This window comes from Hippoglossus hippoglossus, chromosome 22 (genome assembly GCF_009819705.1).
Source record: "Hippoglossus hippoglossus isolate fHipHip1 chromosome 22, fHipHip1.pri, whole genome shotgun sequence".
NCBI lineage: Eukaryota > Metazoa > Chordata > Actinopteri > Pleuronectiformes > Pleuronectidae > Hippoglossus > Hippoglossus hippoglossus.
Genome location: NC_047172.1, coordinates 8,747,905 through 8,774,567, shown reverse-complemented (window position 1 = coordinate 8,774,567; position 26,663 = coordinate 8,747,905). Strand labels below are relative to the sequence as shown.

The following is a 26,663-nucleotide window of genomic DNA, read 5'->3' as shown; positions in this document are numbered from 1 at the left end:
TCCATGCACAAAAGTACTTTCTGATTAGACCGCTCCTCAGGACTATGTGGGTGTGTCCACTAGTCGACCTGCTATCGTTCATTTGACTTTTATATTCGTATCTTGTTGGTTTAGTAAAATCATAGATTTAAAAAGAGCATTAAAATCTGTTCTACTGCTGCAATAAATGTTTGAACGTCAGTTGTCTGACTGAACTGCACCTCAGTCAGACAACTCACATAAAATGTTTTATGGTCATTATCATCTCGTTACTGGTTGGCCTGGTTCCACAAATTTTCTGATACGCGAATGGAGAAAATGAATGCAAAAATTTACTTGTGGAACCTGAGCTGTTGTAAAAGTTCTATGAGCACTTTCAAACTTCAGGGGAGCAAGAGTTAGAAATCTAAAATTGGGAGTCTTTCCTTTTAGAAAATACCCAAACGCAGTTTCAGTGCCACAGTGATTTTTGCTTGTTCCTGATACAGTAAGAGCTACAGCGTCGGCTGTTGAGATGAGGTGTCCGTTCAAGTCTGGTTGTAAACACATTATGTCCTTTGTAACATTGTAGCTTATATTTCCCCTGATCTCTGCAAACTGTGTACACCAACCACATCTTTATAAACAAATCAAAAACCTGTTCCCTTTCTGTCCGTTGTTCTTGTTCTTGTACATTCTGATGCCAGTCATTACTAGGGCTCAAGATTACTAGGGCTCTTCAGACGTCCAAGTGACCAGATGGTGGCGCTGTAATTAAGGGCCCCAAGATTAAAATTTGAAAGTCAAATTGACTTGATTGAATTTGTCACAGGTAGATATCATCGTTTCATGAGTAGGAATAGGCCGACAAAAGCACTTTGAGCCTGATCCATAGGGGGCACCACAAATACCCCCCAAAAATGTTATCTTTTTTTTCTTCTTTAATATAACAATAATATATATATATATATATGTAAAATGTTTGCTGGAGTTGTGATCGACAAGAAACCTGCACAGCAGAAGCGACAGTGAAGGGGTTGGATGGAGTCTATCCTGAAGAGGCCAATGATGCGTATATCAAAGCCCTGCACCCTCTGGTCCATGAAGGCCGACACCAGTAGGTGCTTGGTGTCTTTGAGGGGGGTGATGGTCTGATCAAAGACATGAAAGGGACACGTTCTGCTCAGCCCGTAGGGTCCTGGATTTGACCTAAACGTCACAGGCGTTTTCACACTGATGATGCAGAGGAAGATGAAGGTACAAATGATGAGGAGGAAAAACTTCCATCTGAAATATTTTACCTTGTCCATTCGAACCTGTGGTGGGATTAGAAACCACAGTTAGAGACTTTAACTCTGACCAAACTGCAAAGAATTCTCCTGAAGAGGTGTGAATTATAAACCCAATATTGGTTTCTGTAAAAGTTAATAAAAGAAAAAAACATTGAATCAATGTCCAATAGAATAGTAGTCAACCTGCAGGCATCTCAGCCACCCCATAGCCATGTGGATTGTCTCCTTCCTGAAACTGTTGTTCTCAACTGGCTCCTCTGGATCTGAGCACTTGTCACTGACATGTTGATGTGTTGATTGCTGCTATGAGTTATGTTTTTAAATATTCTATTTACATGAATGGGATAGATTGTAAAGTGAATTTCCCTTTTGGGATTAATTACGTTTTCTGAATCCGAACAAACCAATCGACAAACAAACGGACAGGTGTAAAAACTCCACCTGCTTGGCGAAGATGATAAATGTTTCCCAACACGTTTTCCATATCAGCTTAATGTCTCTGCACACCTACAGTCCATGCACAAAAGTACTTTCTGATTAGACCGCTCCTCAGGACTATGTGGGTGTGTCCACTAGTCGACCTGCTATCGTTCATTTGACTTTTATATTCGTATCTTGTTGGTTTAGTAAAATCATAGATTTAAAAAGAGCATTAAAATCTGTTCTACTGCTGCAATAAATGTTTGAACGTCAGTTGTCTGACTGAACTGCACCTCAGTCAGACAACTCACATAAAATGTTTTATGGTCATTATCATCTCGTTACTGGTTGGCCTGGTTCCACAAATTTTCTGATACGCGAATGGAGAAAATGAATGCAAAAATTTACTTGTGGAACCTGAGCTGTTGTAAAAGTTCTATGAGCACTTTCAAACTTCAGGGGAGCAAGAGTTAGAAATCTAAAATTGGGAGTCTTTCCTTTTAGAAAATACCCAAACGCAGTTTCAGTGCCACAGTGATTTTTGCTTGTTCCTGATACAGTAAGAGCTACAGCGTCGGCTGTTGAGATGAGGTGTCCGTTCAAGTCTGGTTGTAAACACATTATGTCCTTTGTAACATTGTAGCTTATATTTCCCCTGATCTCTGCAAACTGTGTACACCAACCACATCTTTATAAACAAATCAAAAACCTGTTCCCTTTCTGTCCGTTGTTCTTGTTCTTGTTATTACTAGAGCTCTTCAGACGTCCAAGTGACCAGATGGTGGCGCTGTAATTAAGGGCCCCAAGATTAAAATTTGAAAGTCAAATTGACTTGATTGAATTTGTCACAGGTAGATATCATCGTTTCATGAGTAGGAATAGGCCGACAAAAGCACTTTGAGCCTGATCCATAGGGGGCACCACAAATACCCCCCAAAAATGTTATCTTTTTTTCTTCTTTAATATAACAATAATATATATATATATATATATATATATGTAAAATGTTTGCTGGAGTTGTGATCGACAAGAAACCTGCACAGCAGAAGCGACAGTGAAGGGGTTGGATGGAGTCTATCCTGAAGAGGCCAATGATGCGTATATCAAAGCCCTGCACCCTCTGGTCCATGAAGGCCGACACCAGTAGGTGCTTGGTGTCTTTGAGGGGGGTGATGGTCTGATCAAAGACATGAAAGGGACACGTTCTGCTCAGCCCGTAGGGTCCTGGATTTGACCTAAACGTCACAGGCGTTTTCACACTGATGATGCAGAGGAAGATGAAGGTACAAATGATGAGGAGGAAAAACTTCCATCTGAAATATTTTACCTTGTCCATTCGAACCTGTGGTGGGATTAGAAACCACAGTTAGAGACTTTAACTCTGACCAAACTGCAAAGAATTCTCCTGAAGAGGTGTGAATTATAAACCCAATATTGGTTTCTGTAAAAGTTAATAAAAGAAAAAAACATTGAATCAAATGTCCAATAAGAATAGTAGTCAACCTGCAGGCATCTCAGCCACCCCATAACCATGTGGATTGTCTCCTTCCTGAAACTGTTGTTCTCAACTGGCTCCTCTGGATCTGAGCACTTGTCACTGACATGTTGATGTGTTGATTGCTGCTATGAGTTATGTTTTTAAATATTCTATTTACATGAATGGGATAGATTGTAAAGTGAATTTCCCTTTTGGGATTAATTACGTTTTCTGAATCCGAACAAACCAATCGACAAACAAACGGACAGGTGTAAAAACTCCACCTGCTTGGCGAAGATGATAAATGTTTCCCAACACGTTTTCCATATCAGCTTAATGTCTCTGCACACCTACAGTCCATGCACAAAAGTACTTTCTGATTAGACCGCTCCTCAGGACTATGTGGGTGTGTCCACTAGTCGACCTGCTATCGTTCATTTGACTTTTATATTCGTATCTTGTTGTTTAGTAAAATCATAGATTTAAAAAGAGCATTAAAATCTGTTCTACTGCTGCAATAAATGTTTGAACGTCAGTTGTCTGACTGAACTGCACCTCAGTCAGACAACTCACATAAAATGTTTTATGGTCATTATCATCTCGTTACTGGTTGGCCTGGTTCCACAAATTTTCTGATACGCGAATGGAGAAAATGAATGCAAAAATTTACTTGTGGAACCTGAGCTGTTGTAAAAGTTCTATGAGGCACTTTCAAACTTCAGGGGAGCAAGAGTTAGAAATCTAAAATTGGGAGTCTTTCCTTTTAGAAAATACCCAAACGCAGTTTCAGTGCCACAGTGATTTTTGCTTGTTCCTGATACAGTAAGAGCTACAGCGTCGGCTGTTGAGATGAGGTGTCCGTTCAAGTCTGGTTGTAAACACATTATGTCCTTTGTAACATTGTAGCTTATATTTCCCCTGATCTCTGCAAACTGTGTACACCAACCACATCTTTATAAACAAATCAAAAACCTGTTCCCTTTCTGTCCGTTGTTCTTGTTCTTGTACATTCTGATGCCAGTCATTACTAGGGCTCAAGATTACTAGGGCTCTTCAGACGTCCAAGTGACCAGATGGTGGCGCTGTAATTAAGGGCCCCAAGATTAAAATTTGAAAGTCAAATTGACTTGATTGAATTTGTCACAGGTAGATATCATCGTTTCATGAGTAGGAATAGGCCGACAAAAGCACTTTGAGCCTGATCCATAGGGGGCACCACAAATACCCCCAAAAAATGTTATCTTTTTTTCTTCTTTAATATAACAATAATATATATATATATATATGTAAAATGTTTGCTGGAGTTGTGATCGACAGAAACCTGCACAGCAGAAGCGACAGTGAAGGGGTTGGATGGAGTCTATCCTGAAGAGGCCAATGATGCGTATATCAAAGCCCTGCACCCTCTGGTCCATGAAGGCCGACACCAGTAGGTGCTTGGTGTCTTTGAGGGGGGTGATGGTCTGATCAAGAGACATGAAAGAGACACGTTCTGCTCAGCCCGTAGGGTCCTGGATTTGACCTAAACGTCACAGGGCGTTTTCACACTGATGATGCAGAGGAAGATGAAGGTACAAATGATGAGGAGGAAAAACTTCCATCTGAAATATTTTACCTTGTCCATTCGAACCTGTGGTGGGATTAGAAACCACAGTTAGAGACTTTAACTCTGACCAAACTGCAAAGAATTCTCCTGAAGAGGTGTGAATTATAAACCCAATATTGGTTTCTGTAAAAGTTAATAAAAGAAAAAAACATTGAATCAAATGTCCAATAAGAATAGTAATCAACCTGCAGGCATCTCAGCCACCCCATAGCCATGTGGATTGTCTCCTTCCTGAAACTGTTGTTCTCACTGGCTCCTCTGGATCTGAGCACTTGTCACTGACATGTTGATGTGTTGATTGCTGCTATGAGTTATGTTTTAAATATTCTATTTACATGAATGGGATAGATTGTAAAGTGAATTTCCCTTTGGGATTAATTACTTTTCTGAATCCGAACAAACAATCGACAAACAAACGGACAGGTGTAAAAAACTCCACCTGCTTGGCGAAGATGATAAGATGTTTCCCAACACGTTTTCCATATCAGCTTAATGTCTCTGCACACCTACAGTCCATGCACAAAAGTACTTTCTGATTAGACCGCTCCTCAGGACTATGTGGGTGTGTCCACTAGTCGACCTGCTATCGTTCATTTGACTTTTATATTCGTATCTTGTTGGTTTAGTAAAATCATAGATTTAAAAAGAGCATTAAAATCTGTTCTACTGCTGCAATAAATGTTTGAACGTACAGTTGTCTGACTGAACTGCACCTCAGTCAGACAACTCACATAAAATGTTTTATGGTCATTATCATCTCGTTACTGGTTGGCCTGGTTCCACAAATTTTCTGATACGCGAATGGAGAAAATGAATGCAAAAATTTACTTGTGGAACCTGAGCTGTTGTAAAAGTTCTATGAGCACTTTCAAACTTCAGGGGAGTCAAGAGTTAGAAATCTAAAATTGGGAGTCTTTCCTTTTAGAAAATACCCAAACGCAGTTTCAGTGCCACAGTGATTTTGCTTGTTCCTGATACAGTAAGAGCTACAGCGTCGGCTGTTGAGATGAGGTGTCCGTTCAAGTCTGGTTGTAAACACATTATGTCCTTTGTAACATTGTAGCTTATATTTCCCCTGATCTCTGCAAACTGTGTACACCAACCACATCTTTATAAACAAATCAAAAACCTGTTCCCTTTCTGTCCGTTGTTCTTGTTCTTGTTATTACTAGAGCTCTTCAGACGTCCAAGTGACCAGATGGTGGCGCTGTAATTAGGGCCCCAAGATTAAAATTTGAAAGTCAAATTGACTTGATTGAATTTGTCACAGGTAGATATCATCGTTTCATGAGTAGGAATAGGCCGACAAAAGCACTTTGAGCCTGATCCATAGGGGGCACCACAAATACCCCCCAAAAATGTTATCTTTTTTTCTTCTTTAATATAACAATAATATATATATATATATATATATATATATATATATATATATATATATATATATGTAAAATGTTTGCTGGAGTTGTGATCGACAAGAAACCTGCACAGCAGAAGCGACAGTGAAGGGGTTGGATGGAGTCTATCCTGAAGAGGCCAATGATGCGTATATCAAAGCCCTGCACCCTCTGGTCCATGAAGGCCGACACCAGTAGGTGCTTGGTGTCTTGAGGGGGGTGATGGTCTGATCAAAGACATGAAAGGGACACGTTCTGCTCAGCCCGTAGGGTCCTGGATTTGACCTAAACGTCACAGGCGTTTTCACACTGATGATGCAGAGGAAGATGAAGGTACAAATGATGAGGAGGAAAAACTTCCATCTGAAATATTTTACCTTGTCCATTCGAACCTGTGGTGGGATTAGAAACCACAGTTAGAGACTTTAACTCTGACCAAACTGCAAAGAATTCTCCTGAAGAGGTGTGAATTATAAACCCAATATTGGTTTCTGTAAAAGTTAATAAAAGAAAAAAACATTGAATCAAATGTCCAATAAGAATAGTAGTCAACCTGCAGGCATCTCAGCCACCCCATAACCATGTGGATTGTCTCCTTCCTGAAACTGTTGTTCTCAACTGGCTCCTCTGGATCTGAGCACTTGTCACTGACATGTTGATGTGTTGATTGCTGCTATGAGTTATGTTTTTAAATATTCTATTTACATGAATGGGATAGATTGTAAAGTGAATTTCCCTTTTGGGATTAATTACGTTTTCTGAATCCGAACAAACCAATCGACAAACAAACGGACAGGTGTAAAAACTCCACCTGCTTGGCGAAGATGATAAATGTTTCCCAACACGTTTTCCATATCAGCTTAATGTCTCTGCACACCTACAGTCCATGCACAAAAGTACTTTCTGATTAGACCGCTCCTCAGGACTATGTGGGTGTGTCCACTAGTCGACCTGCTATCGTTCATTTGACTTTTATATTCGTATCTTGTTGGTTTAGTAAAATCATAGATTTAAAAAGAGCATTAAAATCTGTTCTACTGCTGCAATAAATGTTTGAACGTCAGTTGTCTGACTGAACTGCACCTCAGTCAGACAACTCACATAAAATGTTTTATGGTCATTATCATCTCGTTACTGGTTGGCCTGGTTCCACAAATTTTCTGATACGCGAATGGAGAAAATGAATGCAAAAATTTACTTGTGGAACCTGAGCTGTTGTAAAAGTTCTATGAGCACTTTCAAACTTCAGGGGAGCAAGAGTTAGAAATCTAAAATTGGGAGTCTTTCCTTTTAGAAAATACCCAAACGCAGTTTCAGTGCCACAGTGATTTTTGCTTGTTCCTGATACAGTAAGAGCTACAGCGTCGGCTGTTGAGATGAGGTGTCCGTTCAAGTCTGGTTGTAAACACATTATGTCCTTTGTAACATTGTAGCTTATATTTCCCCTGATCTCTGCAAACTGTGTACACCAACCACATCTTTATAAACAAATCAAAAACCTGTTCCCTTTCTGTCCGTTGTTCTTGTTCTTGTACATTCTGATGCCAGTCATTACTAGGGCTCAAGATTACTAGGGCTCTTCAGACGTCCAAGTGACCAGATGGTGGCGCTGTAATTAAGGGCCCCAAGATTAAAATTTGAAAGTCAAATTGACTTGATTGAATTTGTCACAGGTAGATATCATCGTTTCATGAGTAGGAATAGGCCGACAAAAGCACTTTGAGCCTGATCCATAGGGGGCACCACAATACCCCCCAAAAATGTTATCTTTTTTTCTTCTTTAATATAACAATAATATATATATATATATGTAAAATGTTTGCTGGAGTTGTGATCGACAAGAAACCTGCACAGCAGAAGCGACAGTGAAGGGGTTGGATGGAGTCTATCCTGAAGAGGCCAATGATGCGTATATCAAAGCCCTGCACCCTCTGGTCCATGAAGGCCGACACCAGTAGGTGCTTGGTGTCTTTGAGGGGGGTGATGGTCTGATCAAAGACATGAAAGGGACACGTTCTGCTCAGCCCGTAGGGTCCTGGATTTGACCTAACGTCACAGGCGTTTTCACACTGATGATGCAGAGGAAGATGAAGGTACAAATGATGAGGAGGAAAAACTTCCATCTGAAATATTTTACCTTGTCCATTCGAACCTGTGGTGGGATTAGAAACCACAGTTAGAGACTTTAACTCTGACCAAACTGCAAAGAATTCTCCTGAGAGGTGTGAATTATAAACCCAATATTGGTTTCTGTAAAAGTTAATAAAAGAAAAAAACATTGAATCAAATGTCCAATAAGAATAGTAGTCAACCTGCAGGCATCTCAGCCACCCCATAGCCATGTGGATTGTCTCCTTCCTGAAACTGTTGTTCTCAACTGGCTCCTCTGGATCTGAGCACTTGTCACTGACATGTTGATGTGTTGATTGCTGCTATGAGTTATGTTTTTAAATATTCTATTTACATGAATGGGATAGATTGTAAAGTGAATTTCCCTTTTGGGATTAATTACGTTTTCTGAATCCGAACAAACCAATCGACAAACAAACGGACAGGTGTAAAACTCCACCTGCTTGGCGAAGATGATAAATGTTTCCAACACACGTTTTCCATATCAGCTTAATGTCTCTGCACACCTACAGTCCATGCACAAAAGTACTTTCTGATTAGACCGCTCCTCAGGACTATGTGGGTGTGTCCACTAGTCGACCTGCTATCGTTCATTTGACTTTTATATTCGTATCTTGTTGGTTTAGTAAAATCATAGATTTAAAAAGAGCATTAAAATCTGTTCTACTGCTGCAATAAATGTTTGAACGTCAGTTGTCTGACTGAACTGCACCTCAGTCAGACAACTCACATAAAATGTTTTATGGTCATTATCATCTCGTTACTGGTTGCCTGGTTCCCAAATTTTCTGATACGCGAATGGAGAAAATGAATGCAAAAATTTACTTGTGGAACCTGAGCTGTTGTAAAAGTTCTATGAGCACTTTCAAACTTCAGGGGAGCAAGAGTTAGAAATCTAAAATTGGGAGTCTTTCCTTTTAGAAAATACCCAAACGCAGTTTCAGTGCCACAGTGATTTTTGCTTGTTCCTGATACAGTAAGAGCTACAGCGTCGGCTGTTGAGATGAGGTGTCCGTTCAAGTCTGGTTGTAAACACATTATGTCCTTTGTAACATTGTAGCTTATATTTCCCCTGATCTCTGCAAACTGTGTACACCAACCACATCTTTATAAACAAATCAAAAACCTGTTCCCTTTCTGTCCGTTGTTCTTGTTCTTGTTATTACTAGAGCTCTTCAGACGTCCAAGTGACCAGATGGTGGCGCTGTAATTAAGGGCCCCAAGATTAAAATTTGAAAGTCAAATTGACTTGATTGAATTTGTCACAGGTATATCATCGTTTCATGAGTAGGAATCGGCCGACAAAAGCACTTTGAGCCTGATCCATAGGGGGCACCACAAATACCCCCCAAAAATGTTATCTTTTTTTCTTCTTTAATATAACAATAATATATATATATATATATATATATATTAAAATGTTTGCTGGAGTTGTGATCGACAAGAAACCTGCACAGCAGAAGCGACAGTGAAGGGGTTGGATGGAGTCTATCCTGAAGAGGCCAATGATGCGTATATCAAAGCCCTGCACCCTCTGGTCCATGAAGGCCGACACCAGTAGGTGCTTGGTGTCTTTGAGGGGGTGATGGTCTGATCAAAGACATGAAAGGGACACGTTCTGCTCAGCCCGTAGGCCTGGATTTGACCTAAACGTCACAGGCGTTTTCACACTGATGATGCAGAGGAAGATGAAGGTACAAATGATGAGGAGGAAAAACTTCCATCTGAAATATTTTACCTTGTCCATTCGAACCTGTGGTGGGATTAGAAACCACAGTTAGAGACTTTAACTCTGACCAAACTGGCAAAGAATTCTCCTGAAGAGGTGTGAATTATAAACCCAATATTGGTTTCTGTAAAGTTAATAAAAGAAAAAAACATTGAATCAAATGTCCAATAAGAATAGTAGTCACCCTGCAGGCATCTCAGCCACCCCATAACCATGTGGATTGTCTCCTTCCTGAAACTGTTGTTCTCAACTGGCTCCTCTGATCTGAGCACTTGTCACTGACATGTTGATGTGTTGATTGCTGCTATGATTATGTTTTAAATATTCTATTTACATGAATGGGATAGATTGTAAAGTGAATTTCCCTTTTGATTAATTACGTTTTCTGAATCCGAACAAACCAATCGACAAACAACGGACAGGTGTAAAAACTCCACTTGCTTGGCGAAGATGATAAATGTTTCCCAACACGTTTTCCATATCAGCTTAATGTCTCTGCCACCTACAGTCCATGCACAAAAGTACTTTCTGATTAACCGCTCCTCAGGACTATGTGGGTGTGTCCACTAGTTCGACCTGCTATCGTTCATTTGACTTTTATATTCGTATCTTGTTGGTTTAGTAAAATCATAGATTTAAAAAGAGCATTAAAATCTGTTCTACTGCTGCAATAAATGTTTGAACGTCAGTTTGTCTGACTGAACTGCACCTCAGTCAGACAACTCACATAAATGTTTTATGGTCTTATCATCTCGTTACTGGTTGGCCTGGTTCCACAAAATTTTCTGATACGCGAATGGAGAAAATGAATGCAAAAATTTACTTGTGGAACCTGAGCTGTTGTAAAAGTTCTATGAGCACTTTCAAACTTCAGGGGAGCAAGAGTTAGAAATCTAAAATTGGGAGTCTTTCCTTTTAGAAAATACCCAAACGCAGTTTCAGTGCCACAGTGATTTTGCTTGTTCCTGATACAGTAAGAGCTACAGCGTCGGCTGTTGAGATGAGGTGTCCGTTCAAGTCTGGTTGTAAACACATTATGTCCTTTGTAACATTGTAGCTTATATTTCCCCTGATCTCTGCAAACTGTGTACACCAACCACATCTTTATAAACAAATCAAAAACCTGTTCCCTTTCTGTCCGTTGTTCTTGTTCTTGTACATTCTGATGCCAGTCATTACTAGGGCTCAAGATTACTAGGGCTCTTCAGACGTCCAAGTGACCAGATGGTGGCGCTGTAATTAAGGGCCCCAAGATTAAAATTTGAAAGTCAAATTGACTTGATTGAATTTGTCACAGGTAGATATCATCGTTTCATGAGTAGGAATAGGCCGACAAAAGCACTTTGAGCCTGATCCATAGGGGGCACACAAATACCCCCCAAAAATGTTATCTTTTTTTTCTTCTTTAATATAACAATAATATATATATATATATATATATATATATATATATATATGTAAAATGTTTGCTGGAGTTGTGATCGACAAGAAACCTGCACAGCAGAAGCGACAGTGAAGGGGTTGGATGGAGTCTATCCTGAAGAGGCCAATGATGCGTATATCAAAGCCCTGCACCCTCTGGTCCATGAAGGCCGACACCAGTAGGTGCTTGGTGTCTTTGAGGGGGGTGATGGTCTGATCAAAGACATGAAAGGGACACGTTCTGCTCAGCCCGTAGGGTCCTGGATTTGACCTAAACGTCACAGGCGTTTTCACACTGATGATGCAGAGGAAGATGAAGGTACAAATGATGAGGAGGAAAAACTTCCATCTGAAATATTTTACCTTGTCCATTCGAACCTGTGGTGGGATTAGAAACCACAGTTAGAGACTTTAACTCTGACCAAACTGCAAAGAATTCTCCTGAAGAGGTGTGAATTATAAACCCAATATTGGTTTCTGTAAAAGTTAATAAAAGAAAAAAACATTGAATCAAATGTCCAATAAGAATAGTAGTCAACCTGCAGGCATCTCAGCCACCCCATAGCCATGTGGATTGTCTCCTTCCTGAAACTGTTGTTCTCAACTGGCTCCTCTGGATCTGAGCACTTGTCACTGACATGTTGATGTGTTGATTGCTGCTATGAGTTATGTTTTAAATATTCTATTTACATGAATGGGATAGATTGTAAAGTGAATTTCCCTTTTGGGATTAATTACGTTTTCTGAATCCGAACAAACCAATCGACAAACAAACGGACAGGTGTAAAAACTCCACCTGCTTGGCGAAGATGATAAATGTTTCCCAACACGTTTTCCATATCAGCTTAATGTCTCTGCACACCTACAGTCCATGCACAAAAGTACTTTCTGATTAGACCGCTCCTCAGGACTATGTGGGTGTGTCCACTAGTCGACCTGCTATCGTTCATTTGACTTTATATTCGTATCTTGTTGGTTTAGTAAAATCATAGATTTAAAAAGAGCATTAAAATCTGTTCTACTGCTGCAATAAATGTTTGAACGTCAGTTGTCTGACTGAACTGCACCTCAGTCAGACAACTCACATAAAATGTTTTATGGTCATTATCATCTCGTTACTGGTTGGCCTGGTTCCACAAATTTTCTGATACGCGAATGGAGAAAATGAATGCAAAAATTACTTGTGGAACCTGAGCTGTTGTAAAAGTTCTATGAGCACTTTCAAACTTCAGGGGAGCAAGAGTTAGAAATCTAAAATTGGGAGTCTTTCCTTTTAGAAAATACCCAAACGCAGTTTCAGTGCCACAGTGATTTTTGCTTGTTCCTGATACAGTAAGAGCTACAGCGTCGGCTGTTGAGATGAGGTGTCCGTTCAAGTCTGGTTGTAAACACATTATGTCCTTTGTAACATTGTAGCTTATATTTCCCCTGATCTCTGCAAACTGTGTACACCAACCACATCTTTATAAACAAATCAAAAACCTGTTCCCTTTCTGTCCGTTGTTCTTGTTCTTGTTATTACTAGAGCTCTTCAGACGTCCAAGTGACCAGATGGTGGCGCTGTAATTAAGGGCCCCAAGATTAAAATTTGAAAGTCAAATTGACTTGATTGAATTTGTCACAGGTAGATATCATCGTTTCATGAGTAGGAATAGGCCGACAAAAGCACTTTGAGCCTGATCCATAGGGGGCACCACAAATACCCCCAAAAATGTTATCTTTTTTTCTTCTTTAATATAACAATAATATATATATATATTATATATATATATATATATATATGTAAAATGTTTGCTGGAGTTGTGATCGACAAGAAACCTGCACAGCAGAAGCGACAGTGAAGGGGTTGGATGGAGTCTATCCTGAAGAGGCCAATGATGCGTATATCAAAGCCCTGCACCCTCTGGTCCATGAAGGCCGACACCAGTAGGTGCTTGGTGTCTTTGAGGGGGGTGATGGTCTGATCAAAGACATGAAAGGGACACGTTCTGCTCAGCCCGTAGGGTCCGGATTTGACCTAAACGGTCACAGGCGTTTTCACACTGATGATGCAGAGGAAGATGAAGGTACAAATGATGAGGAGGAAAAACTTTCCATCTGAAATATTTTACCTTGTCCATTCGAAACCTGTGGTGGGATTAGAAACCACAGTTAGAGACTTTAACCTCTGACCAAACTGCAAAGAATTCTCCCTGAAGAGGTGTGAATTATAAACCCAATATTGGTTTCTGTAAAGTTAATAAAGAAAAAAACATTGAATCAAATGTCCCATAAGAATAGTAGTCAACCTGCAGGCATCTCAGCCACCCCATAACCATGTGGATTGTCTCCTTCCTGAAACTGTTGTTCTCAACTGGCTCCTCTGGATCTGAGCAACTTGTCACTGACATGTTGATGTGTTGATTGCTGCTATGAGTTATGTTTTTAAATATTCTATTTACATGAATGGGATAGATTGTAAAGTGAATTTCCCTTTTGGGATTAATTACGTTTTCTGAATCCGACAAACCAATCGACAAACAAACGGACAGGTGTAAAACTCCACCTGCTTGGCGAAGATGATAAATGTTTCCAACACGTTTTCCATATCAGCTTAATGTCTCTGCACACTACAGTCCATGCACAAAAGTACTTTCTGATTAGACCGCTCCTCAGGACTATGTGGGTGTGTCCACTAGTCGACCTGCTATCGTTCATTTGACTTTTATATTCGTATCTTGTGGTTTAGTAAAATCATAGATTTAAAAAGAGCATTAAAATCTGTTCTACTGCTGCAATAAATGTTTGAACGTCAGTTGTCTGACTGAACTGCACCTCAGTCAGACAACTCACATAAAATGTTTTATGGTCATTATCATCTCGTTACTGGTTGGCCTGGTCCACAATTTTCTGATACGCGAATGGAGAAATGAATGCAAAAATTTACTTGTGGAACCTGAGCTGTTGTAAAAGTTCTATGAGCACTTTCAAACTTCAGGGGAGCAAGAGTTAGAAATCTAAAATTGGGAGTCTTTCCTTTTAGAAAATACCCAAACGCAGTTTCAGTGCCACAGTGATTTTTGCTTGTTCCTGATACAGTAAGAGCTACAGCGTCGGCTGTTGAGATGAGGTGTCCGTTCAAGTCTGGTTGTAAACACATTATGTCCTTTGTACATTGTAGCTTATATTTCCCCTGATCTCTGCAAACTGTGTACACCAACCACATCTTTATAAACAAATCAAAAACCTGTTCCCTTTCTGTCCGTTGTTCTTGTTCTTGTTATTACTAGAGCTCTTCAGACGTCCAAGTGACCAGATGGTGGCGCTGTAATTAAGGGCCCCAGATTAAAATTTGAAAGTCAAATTGACTTGATTGAATTTGTCACAGGTAGATATCATCGTTTCATGAGTAGGAATAGGCCGACAAAAGCACTTTGAGCCTGATCCCATAGGGGGCACCACAAATACCCCCCAAAAATTTTATCTTTTTTTTCTTCTTTAATATAACAATAATATATATATATATATATATATATATTACAACAGTAAAAACTGTAGAAAATTTTGAAGTTGAAGAGTTTGGAATCACATGTGGAAAATTATATTTGAAATCCCACAATAGGGGGTGCCACCAGTTTCAAATATGTTCGTGAGTCTGGTACAAATTGTTCCATAATTAAATGAATGAATTGAACTAAAGCTGTGTCAGAAATCACCCACTAATTACTATGTAGTCCACTGTATAGTGTGTGTTCGCCATTTTGTAGAGCTGTCCACATGTTTAGTGAAATTTTCCGACGCTGTTGTTGTTGTGAGTCATAATCCTGCGACAATGACGTCATTACCGGTGCAGGTAAAATGCACTGAGTAGTGTCTGAAATCGTTTTTTTCTTTTGCTGATGGGCTCACTAATTAGTCTGGAAGACCCTAGTAAAGTAGGAGTTAGTGAATGATTTCAGACAGAGCGTTAGTTTGAAAGGTTACCTTCAAATTGGGGAGGCCTCATAAGTCTGGCCCTTAAACTGCAGTATAGCGTATCTGGTTTTATTTTAAAACTGGGTTTTGTTTTTTAAAAATGGGTGTCTTTGTCTTTGTGGCCTTGCTTAAGTTCAAATGTTTGAAGATGTTCGATTGCAGCGAAACAAATCAGTCAGTAATGGTGGAAACAATGATACTGGATGGATGTTGTGTCGCTTGGAGCTTTATGTTTGTCTGATTGAGTTGCTTCCTTCTGTTGAGCCAGGAGGATTTGATCTGAAATCTCTGCCTGCAGCTACATTAAAGCATACTGACAGGATGCCAAATGTGAGTGCATGAGTTGTATACGCCGCGGTGACATTTGACACCACCTACCGCTCCCTCTCGACGAGAATAACTGGATGAAATCCAAAATCCTGAAACAAACTGCAGTATTTTTTTGTGACAGTGTCAGGTGTTGTTTATTTCTGACCGAGTTTTGTGGCGTTGCTGCTGCACTGACCTGTACATCTCCAGGGTCTGGGCGAACTGAAGCACGTTGTTGTAGTCTGCAAACAAGCTGGAGATGCAGACTGTGAAGTTAAACTGCAACTCTTCCTCCTCGTCCATGTTGGTCTTTCTGTTTCTTATCGGAAGCCAAATCTGTTTAGGTGCAATCCCACTCTCTGGCTGAGTCAGAAGAGTGACATGTGTTGCGTTGCAGTTTTCAGGAATCGGACACATGACATCTGTCGTGACGAAGGGAAATCCAAATATTTCTGGATGTTGTAAAATGTTTGCTGGAGTTGTGATCGACAAGAAACCTGCCACAGCAGAAGCGACAGTGAAGGGGTTGGATGGAGTCTATCCTGAAGAGGCCAATGATGCGTATATCAAAGCCCTGCACCCTCTGGTCCATGAAGGCCGACACCAGTAGGTGCTTGGTGTCTTTGAGGGGGGTGATGGTCTGATCAGAGACATGAAAGGGACACGTTCTGCTCAGCCCGTAGGGTCCTGGATTTGACCTAAACGTCACAGGCGTTTTCACACTGATGATGCAGAGGAAGATGAAGGTACAAATGATGAGGAGGAAAAACTTCCATCTGAAATATTTTACCTTGTCCATTCGAACCTGTGGTGGGATTAGAAACCACAGTTAGAGACTTTAACTCTGACCAAACTGCAAAGAATTCTCCTGAAGAGGTGTGAATTATAAACCCAATATTGGTTTCTGTAAAAGTTAATAAAAGAAAAAAACATTGAATCAAATGTCCAATAAGAATAGTAATCAACCTGCAGGCATCTCAGCCACCCATAGCCATGTGGATTGTCTCCTTCCTGAAACTGTTGTTCTCAACTGGCTCCTCTGGATCTGAGCACTTGTCACTGACATGTTGATGTGTTGATTGCTGCTATGAGTTATGTTTTTAAATATTCTATTTATTCTATTTACATGAATGGGATAGATTGTAAAGTGAATTTCCCTTTTGGGATTAATTAAATTCTCTGAATCCGAACAAACCAATCGACAAACAAACGGACAGGTGTAAAAACTCCACCTGCTTGGCGAAGGTGATAAATGTTTCCCAACACGTTTTCCATATCAGCTTAATGTCTCTGCACACCTACAGTCCAAAATGTAGTAAATAGCAGTTAAAGATATAACAGTAGTTGTAGTATGATGAGCAGCATTAACAGTAAAAAAAAAGGCGAAATTACTACAAAAACTGATAGGTGCATATTTGCATTGAAAGAGTGAGAACTAAAGGATTTATATAACATATGTTATGTCTGATTTTAATTAATTTTTAATTATTTGACAAGTAATACTATTGTAATAGCACGTTTAAAGGTTTTAGTGAAAAAAGTCAAACAGACTTCACTGATTTCCTGAGTGTGACGGGACATATTATAAGCCACAACATGTATGTCTGTGTGTGTGTTACAGGATATCCAGCCCTCAGGTCATCTGGTTATTCGGTCAGGCAGCTTCAGTTTCCACACATCCAATGAGGAACAAGGCTTCCTGAGGTTCTGCTAAAACTGACAGTTCTGCAGCTCAAATTAATCTTTACTATTTATTACCTTGTTTTGTCTTCAATGCTGTTTTCCTATTTTGTTGTGTGTCTCTGTGAAAGCACTTTGAACTGCCTTGTTTAATTGTCTCTCAAGTGGCATTTTAATGTCTTCCCAATGTCTCTTTATTCAGGTATTTCCACGCCTTTGTGAAGGTGGATAATAGAAGAAGTGTGTGATTCATCGTTTTTATGTCGACCCCACTGTCTGACCATGTTAACGACCTGTCTCCCTGTGTCCTGCCCATTAAAACCAACACAGTCTCGTTCACTCGCTCAGCTCAATCATATAGTCGACAACACGAAAGACGGTGCAAGAAAAACAGGTCTCACGGTGGATCTCTGAACAGATTACTTTCTCTAGAGTACAAAGCCCGGTCCACCTAATATTCACGTTTTCAACCAGCTCCAATGACACCATTCTCAATTCTCCCCTGTGTCCCCATTGAAGCTGCATACCTTGACGACAGGCATGACAAACTCCACATGTGTCTTGGATTCCGTCCTAACTGTCTTCCAGCCATCCCCACAGGCATCGTGAAATATTACCGCAGCTCTGGTTCAGTGGCCCCAAACCCTGACATCATCACCGTCTTCCGGATTCACAGCACAGCACAGAAACTGCCCTCGTTAAACGACCCCCCTCCTCTCCTCAGACTCTCCACCTCTCACGTTTTCATCCTCCTCGACCTCAACCTGCAGCTTTCGACACTTTCAACCACACAAGTTATCTCTCCCGCCTTAAATCCTCCCTCAACATCACCGGCGCTCCACTCTCCTGGCTCAGGTTCTAAAGCCGTTTTTAAACTCAAACTCAGGAGAATCAGGTATGGATATCCTTGAACAACGCAGGAGATTCTGCGGGTCAGACATGACATGGCATATAAATTCCACAGAGATCACAGGACATCGGAACCGGCATCAGTCCTTATCACCAAAAGCTCTCTTGACATTTTCGACGGTGTCTTCCACATGAGTGTGAGTGTTGTCAACACGACATTCTTCTGCCGTATTCTCTAATGGGCTAACTCTGGATTTCCAGTTACTTTCCAGCACAAGTTGTAGATACAGTCAATATCATAGTTTGTCCATCAGCGAGTGTTGAGTCGTTCGTGTTTTATCTGTAAAATGTTATACATGTGCTGATACCAGGTACTGATCTGATACAATTGCTCTCCTATATTTAAGCTCTTATTGCCTGTCTGAACTGAGTGGAATCATTTTTATGTATGGTAATGGTAACATAACAATGCCAATGGAGGGATGTACTACCAGTTATAAGCCACATGGCTGAATGAATGCAATAAATAGCTGACACACAACGTATTTATAGACACTGACCAGTAAAATGGTATTTGATTTGGATGTGTGCTCATAGCCGGCACTTGAACGACTTCATCATGTCAGGATAAGCACCAATAAATCGATATAGTGTATGTAGATACTCTGTTTAAAATAAATATCAAGTCTTTCTCTTTTTCTTTTTTTTCAGGCTCTTGACGCTCTGGACCTTTTGTGGTTTTCAGAGTGTGTGTGTGTGTGAGTGTGTGTACGCTTCCTACAGACTATCAAGTGAGTGTGAGCACGTACACAGGCAAGCACGTCATGCCATATTTAAAACACAAGTGTGCACTGTTAGAGATTAGAGAACCTATTAGAGCCCGACCAATATATTGTCAAAAATCGCTATAAGTCTTTCACAGACAAATCTGTACTTTATAGTTGTCAATATGTGCAAAACTCCATATGGTCGGGCTCTACAATTAATCACCAATAAATATCTGTAATGTACACATAACTTAAATACTGATCTTTTGTCTAGTGCACAGGCTCTGCTTAAAATATCTTTAAACTTCTCAGCATTGTATTTCATGTGTGTCAGCACTGAGCTACAAACACACACATAGGCACACACACTGGAGACTCATTTTGATTCAATAACACTATTATCCAACTGTGTAATTATTACACTACACAGGAATTGCATATGAATCTCATATAGATGTACATATATTTATATGGTACACATAAGCCTCTTCATTTTCATACCATTTTCATATAACGTCTGTCCAGCTTTCCATCATTATTCCATATAAGCTGATTATGACCATCACACGTTTCCCAAGAATGCAATGTAATGTCTTCAGATGTCTCAGTTTGTTCCATCAGAAAAATCCAAAGGTGTTAGTTTACAATGGTATAAAGCTGAGAAAAGTAGCTAATCTTTCGTTTCAGCCCCTTTCTCCATCCAAAAATAGATAAGATGATAAATGAAAGATGAAAATAGAGGCTGATTATTTTTCTGACAAGTCTGACAAGCCACAAATCCTTTCTTCCCTGAAACTTTCAGCTTTAAAAATGCACATTATCCACTAGACCAACAAATACAGAACCAGCTGGTGTAGTGAATCATTCTTCATGTTTCTGACGAGCATTGCTGCTCTTTGTTTTTCCACCATGAAAATGTCAAGACCCTGCTACTACAGAGCGTTAATGCCGGAGGTAACATTCTCCCAAAGATTATTCTTTTGATCCGTCATCTGTGGAGAACGTGGAGGTTACGCGTCAGAACCGCTACGTTGAGGTTTTTGGCAACAGTGAGCCGCAGTTACAAGACAAAACAGGAAGTGGAGGAAACAAAAAAAAGGTCACATGATGGTCAATACACATTTAGAAAATCTTTCATGAGAAAGAGGGAAGTGCAAATATTACAATGGTTAACTTTTGCTGTACAGACATCACTTACCGTTACACGTCTTGTTGACTTTGCCTTATTCTTACTGTTATTGCCTTTTTGTTACCGACAGAGACATAGCCAGCGCCATAAAAGAGCTCCTGGACACAGTCAACAATGTCATTAAGAAGTATCAGTACCAGAATCGCAGAGTGAGTGACACACGCAGACACACAAATACACACCTGTGTACAGTTAAAACGTTTCCTTGTTTCACAATGACATTTCTGTGTCTTTTATTTCTGCTTATCAAGGCCCTGGAACACCAGAAAAAGGAGTTTGTGAATACTCCAAAAGTTTCAGCGACACCCTCAAAACATACTTCAAAGACGGAAAGTAAGTGTAACCGGGAGACTGTGTGTGATTCAACTTATATTTGCACTGTAATTATTGTGTTTGATATGCTTGGCAACTTCACAATGGCAATAAGATTCTTGGATGCTGGTGCCAAAAAATAGTCCTTCCCTTAGGCTATTTGTTTTTTAAAACTGTTTAAACATACAAGATACTATGTGTTAATAAGGACGCTTTAGAAGTGCTGTCAGGTTTGATAGGTTACTGAGGTAATTGTTTCCTCGTGTTTCCAAATTTCGTGCCAAGCTGAGATGCTGCCGGCTGTGGCTTCAGAAAGCACTGGAGGGCAGGACTGTTTGCCTGAAGTGACTCCGCTGGTCACTTATTAGTCTTTGAATGTCTTGGCAGAAACGGCTCCATTCATGCTGTTTCCCCAGCAATACTTTACCAGTTGTTTAGACAGTGTGCGGGCCTTTATCTGTTCTGTTTTCTCAAGTTGTTGTTTTTCCTCGTTTCCTAGGGCGATAAATGTCTTCATCAGTGCAAACCGGCTCATCCACCAAACCAACCTCATACTGCAGACCTTCAAACCGTTGCCTAGCCCTCGGAGACCACCGAGTCCCCCCCCCCCGTGTCCTGTGGGGAGCAACTGCTAGAATGGTGGAAGCTTGAAGAGCGCCTGACCCATATATGTAAATTAGAAAGAGTTGATTTTAGGGTTGGGGGGTCGATTCCGTTGGAGTCGAGATTCTAGATTCCAGTTCAAGAGACTGAAAAGTTGCCATTTGTTTTTTCAATGAGGATTTTCCAGTCTTGAAGTGGAACTGAATGGGCCCCAAAGTCTTGGTTGATTGATTGATTTTATTTGGACAGTTTTAATTTATAACCCTGGTCTTTGGTTGGGAGTAGGTGAGGCGAGGTGTTTATTAAAGACTAATTGCCATTTTTCTAATATATTCATGTTGATCATTTTACTTTTAGCTTTTCAGACATGGCTACACCGCATTCAGTACGGGGCCCGTCTCAGCCGTCTACACTGGTTTTCTCTTCTCGCCTCCCATTTGTGTCTTTTCGCCATGGTCTGTACGCGCAGGATTGACAAAAGCACCTGACCGCAGGTGAAAAAGCTGCAAGGAGAGGAGAGGAAACAGTGCTGGACATTTAGGAGGCAGACTCAGATTTCATTTCTCTTTATTATCAGAAGACAGAAAGCCAAATGACTTCCAGCACAGTGTGCGCCTTACCAAGTCCTGTAACATTCCCTCCTCTCAGAGTGTAATGAAGTGGAGCCAGTCCCTGCTGTTGGGGGATGTAGAGAGAGAAATGAAAGTTCTGTATTTAACTGATATCTGGTTGCAAATGTTCAATAAATAGTTTCCAAATGATGATGCTTTTTTAAATGTGTCCGAGTCCAATATGTGTGCGGTGACATCTTTGTTCATGGTGATGAAAAGGAGTTTAATTTGAGGGTTAGTTTTTTTTTTGTCCTCTTATTCTTATTTGGCTGAAATAACGTAGAAAGAAAACTTTATTATGAAGGAGGTTCTGTTAGGCTAATGTATTGTACTGCGTTAGTGTAAGCTAGGTGTAACTATAGACTGGCAACTGAGTCAGCATTGCACTTGTATAACACTGTATATAAACACGTATATGTGGCTCACGTCCAATCCTGTCCCATCCACGAACAACGAGGAGGGATTTAAGACCTATACTGCAGCCAGCCACCAGGTGGTGTTCGAGACACTTTGGCTTCACCTTTGGGGAAAAGCTATGTCGTCAGTCTTTATATACAGTCAATGATAGAACACTGGAATCACACTGGACTGCATTCTCCCTGTCAAAAACCTGGTGCCTATTTACCTACATGCAAAAGTGCAATTTAGGGCTAGTAATCAGCTAGAATGATTAAAAAACGAAGTGATTTGAAATAGGTGATGTCAACAGGTGATTGTTATCATGATTCAGTACAAAAGCAGCATCCAGGAAAGGCCTAGGTCTTTAGGAGCAAAGATTGGCAGAGGATCGCCAGTTTGCCATCAAATGTATGAGAAAATTATGAAATGTTTAAAAACAGTGTTCCTCAAAGAAGGATAGGAAGGGATTTGGATATTTCATCCTCTGCGGTGCATAACATCATTAAAAGATTCAAGGAATCTGGAGGAATTTCAGTGCATAAAGAGCAAGGGCTCAAGACTAAGCTGACTAACCGTGCTCTCCGATCCCACAGACGACACTGCATCCAGAACCGTCATTTATCTAAAAGCAATATAACCACATGGGCTCAGGATTACTTTGGCAAACCTTTGACAGGCACTACAATAAGTAGTTACATTCACAAATGCCCGTTAAAACTTTACTGTGCCAAAAGGCAGCCTTATGTTAACCGTGTCCAGAAGCGCCGTTGACTTGTCTGGGCTCGAAGGCATCTGGGATGGACCACAACACAGTGGAAATGTGTATTTTGGTCAGACGAGTCAGTATTTCAGGTCTTTTTTGGAAGAAATGGACGCTGTGTACTTCAGACCAAAGATACAAAGGACCATCCAGACTGTTACCAGCAACAAGTCCAAAAACAAGCGTCTGTCCTGGTATGGGATTGTGTCAGTTCCCTTGTTAAAGGTAACTGTTACCACCTGTCTCAAGGAAATCTAATGACGGATTCTCATCATTTACTGTAATTATAGTCGATGTGATGAGGGGACAGTGCAGAAAACGACCTGAGCTGGCTGCAATCTATAACTAAATAAAATCAAAATAAACCAATTAGTCCAGGACTATCCTTGACACTTGAACTGCGTTCAATTCAGAGTTGTCCTGTCCGTGCAGTCCCGTCCATCAGCCCTGACCCTCAGAGTTCAGCAGTCCCGCTCTCTTCAGCGCCTTGTCCACGTTGGGAACCAGTTTTTCATGGAAGTCCCACAGTCGTTTGTCCACATTGAGCTGCTCCACCGTCAGCGCCCCCTGCAGAGCCGTGCGGACGTGAATGAGCCGACAGATCTCTTGTGGAACCTTGAAGCTTTCTCCCATATGTTGATCACCTCGTGCACTGAAGTCTGCTCCACCAACCTGTGTTTGCACAGAGACATGACTTGGTAACAAATATTTGTTCATAATACGCTCCCAGTGATGTCATTTCTTTTTAGGGTCTCCGTTGTGGTGGAAATTTGGTCAACAAACGAGGTTCTGAGACAAGTTGTCTTTGTAAATTTATTTGTAAAAAGCTTTCTGCAGAAAGGATTGCAAGTGAGATGAAATGTGTTCGTGCTCATATTTAAGTGTCTCTGTGTGGGTTACCTCCTGATCCAAAACAAACACTTATTGTCTGATGAGGTGTGACTGATAGGCTGCATTCTAAATGTGTTTGAGAGGGAATAGTATCATGTGTGATTAGGGTGTTGGTCAACTGAGTTCTTCAACAAAGCACAAACACAGTTAATAGTTGATAAGGTGATATCAGGATCAACTTCTGCAAGACATGAATAGACGATGGGCTCACATGCTAGACAAAATTGCAATTTAGGGCTAGTAATCAGCTAGAATGATTCAAAAATGAAGTGATTTGAAATAGGTGATGTCAACAGGTGATTGTTATCATGATTCGGTACAAAAGCAGCATCCAGGAACGGCCTAGGTCTTTAGGAGCAAAGATTGGCAGAGGATCGCCAGTTTGCCATCAAATGTGTGAGAAAATTATTGAAATGTTTAAAAACAGTGTTCCTCAAAGAAGGATAGGAAAGGATTTGGATATTTCATCCTCTGCGGTGCATAACATCATTAAAAGATTCAAGGAATCTGGAGGAATTCAGTGCATAAAGAGCAAGGGCTCAAGACTAAGCTGACTAACCGTGCTCTCCGATCCCACAGACGACACTGCATCCAGAACCGTCATTTATCTAAAAGCAATATAACCACATGGGCTCAGGATTACTTTGGCAAATCTTTGACAGGCACTACAATAAGTAGTTACATTCACAAATGCCCGTTAAAACTTTACTGTGCCAAAAGGCAGCCTTATGTTAACCGTGTCCAGAAGCGCCGTTGACTTGTCTGGGCTCGAAGGCATCTGGGATGGACCACAACACAGTGGAAATGTGTATTTTGGTCAGACGAGTCAGTATTTCAGGTCTTTTTTGGAAGAAATGGACGCTGTGTACTTCAGACCAAGATACAAAGGACCATCCAGACTGTTACCAGCAACAAGTCCAAAAACAAAGCGTCTGTCCTGGTATGGGATTGTGTCAGTTCCCTTGTTAAAGGTAACTGTTACCACCTGTCTCAAGGAAATCTAATGACGGATTCTCATCATTTACTGTAATTATAGTCGATGTGATGAGGGACAGTGCAGAAAACGACCTGAGCTGGCTGCAATCTATAACTAAATAAAATCAAAATAAACCAATTAGTCCAGACTATCCTTGACACTTGAACTGCGTTCAATTCAGAGTTGTCCTGTCCGTGCAGTCCCGTCCATCAGCCCTGACCCTCAGAGTTCAGCAGTCCCGCTCTCTTCAGCGCCTTGTCCACGTTGGGAACCAGTTTTTCATGGAAGTCCCACAGTCGTTTGTCCACATTGAGCTGCTCCACCGTCAGCGCCCCCTGCAGAGCCGTGCGGACGTGAATGAGCCGACAGATCTCTTGTGGAACCTTGAAGCTTTCTCCCATATGTTGATCACCTCGTGCACTGAAGTCTGCTCCACCAACCTGTGTTTGCACAGAGACATGACTTGGTAACAAATATTTGTTCATAATACGCTCCCAGTGATGTCATTTCTTTTAGGGTCTCCGTTGTGGTGGAAATTTGGTCAACAAACGAGGTTCTGAGACAAGTTGTCTTTGTAAATTTATTTGTAAAAAGCTTTCTGCAGAAAGGATTGCAAGTGAGATGAAATGTGTTCGTGCTCATATTTAAGTGTCTCTGTGTGGGTTACCTCCTGATCCCAAAACAAACACTTATTGTCTGATGAGGTGTGACTGATAGGCTGCATTCTAATGTGTTTGAGAGGGAATAGTATCATGTGTGATTAGGGTGTTGGTCAACTGAGTTCTTCAAACAAAGCACAAACACAGTTAATAGTTGATAAGGTGATATCAGGATCAACTTCTGCAAGACATGAATAGACGATGGGCTCACATGCTAGACAAAATTGCAATTTAGGGCTAGTAATCAGCTAGAATGATTCAAAAATGAAGTGATTTTGAAATAGGTGATGTCAACAGGTGATTGTTATCATGATTCGGTACAAAAGCAGCATCCAGGAAAGGCCTAGGTCTTTAGGAGCAAAGATTGGCAGAGGATCGCCAGTTTGCCATCAAATGTGTGAGAAAATTATTGAAATGTTTAAAACAGTGTTCCTCAAAGAAGGATAGGAAGGGATTTGGATATTTCATCCTCTGCGGTGCATAACATCATTAAAAGATTCAAGGAATCTGGAGGAATTTCAGTGCATAAAGAGCAAGGGCTCAAGACTAAGCTGACTAACCGTGCTCTCCGATCCCACAGACGACACTGCATCCAGAACCGTCATTTATCTAAAAGCAATATAACCACATGGGCTCAGGATTACTTTGGCAAACCTTTGACAGGCACTACAATAAGTAGTTACATTCACAAATGCCCGTTAAAACTTTACTGTGCCAAAAGGCAGCCTTATGTTAACCGTGTCCAGAAGCGCCGTTGACTTGTCTGGGCTCGAAGGCATCTGGGATGGACCACAACACAGTGGAAATGTGTATTTTGGTCAGACGAGTCAGTATTTCAGGTCTTTTTTGGAAGAAATGGACGCTGTGTACTTCAGACCAAAGATACAAAGGACCATCCAGACTGTTACCAGCAACAAGTCCAAAAACAAGCGTCTGTCCTGGTATGGGATTGTGTCAGTTCCCTTGTTAAAGGTAACTGTTACCACCTGTCTCAAGGAAATCTAATGACGGATTCTCATCATTTACTGTAATTATAGTCGATGTGATGAGGGGACAGTGCAGAAAACGACCTGAGCTGGCTGCAATCTATAACTAAATAAATCAAAATAAACCAATTAGTCCAGACTATCCTTGACACTTGAACTGCGTTCAATTCAGAGTTGTCCTGTCCGTGCAGTCCCGTCCATCAGCCCTGACCCTCAGAGTTCAGCAGTCCCGCTCTCTTCAGCGCCTTGTCCACGTTGGGAACCAGTTTTTCATGGAAGTCCCACAGTCG

General features: G+C 40.8%; 1 protein-coding gene and 2 long non-coding RNA genes across 3 annotated transcripts in view; 2 read left to right on the top strand and 1 right to left on the bottom strand.

Annotated features, from left to right (window-relative positions):
- The window catches only part of LOC117756026, a 33,507-nt gene that overhangs the window by 3,291 nt on the left and 3,553 nt on the right, over nucleotides 1-26,663 (bottom strand). Inside the window, exon 2 of the mRNA XM_034576303.1 lies at nucleotides 15,888-16,074. Within this exon, the coding sequence (XP_034432194.1) occupies nucleotides 15,888-16,074 (187 nt within the window). The remainder of the gene's footprint in view (nucleotides 1-15,887; nucleotides 16,075-26,663) is intronic.
- LOC117756029 lies at nucleotides 18,986-20,441 on the top strand. The gene is made up of 3 exons (XR_004612721.1): nucleotides 18,986-19,011; nucleotides 20,247-20,325; nucleotides 20,428-20,441. It is a non-coding gene; the product is annotated as an uncharacterized LOC117756029 (long non-coding RNA).
- LOC117756030 lies at nucleotides 20,458-21,867 on the top strand. The gene is made up of 2 exons (XR_004612722.1): nucleotides 20,458-20,509; nucleotides 20,988-21,867. It is a non-coding gene; the product is annotated as an uncharacterized LOC117756030 (long non-coding RNA).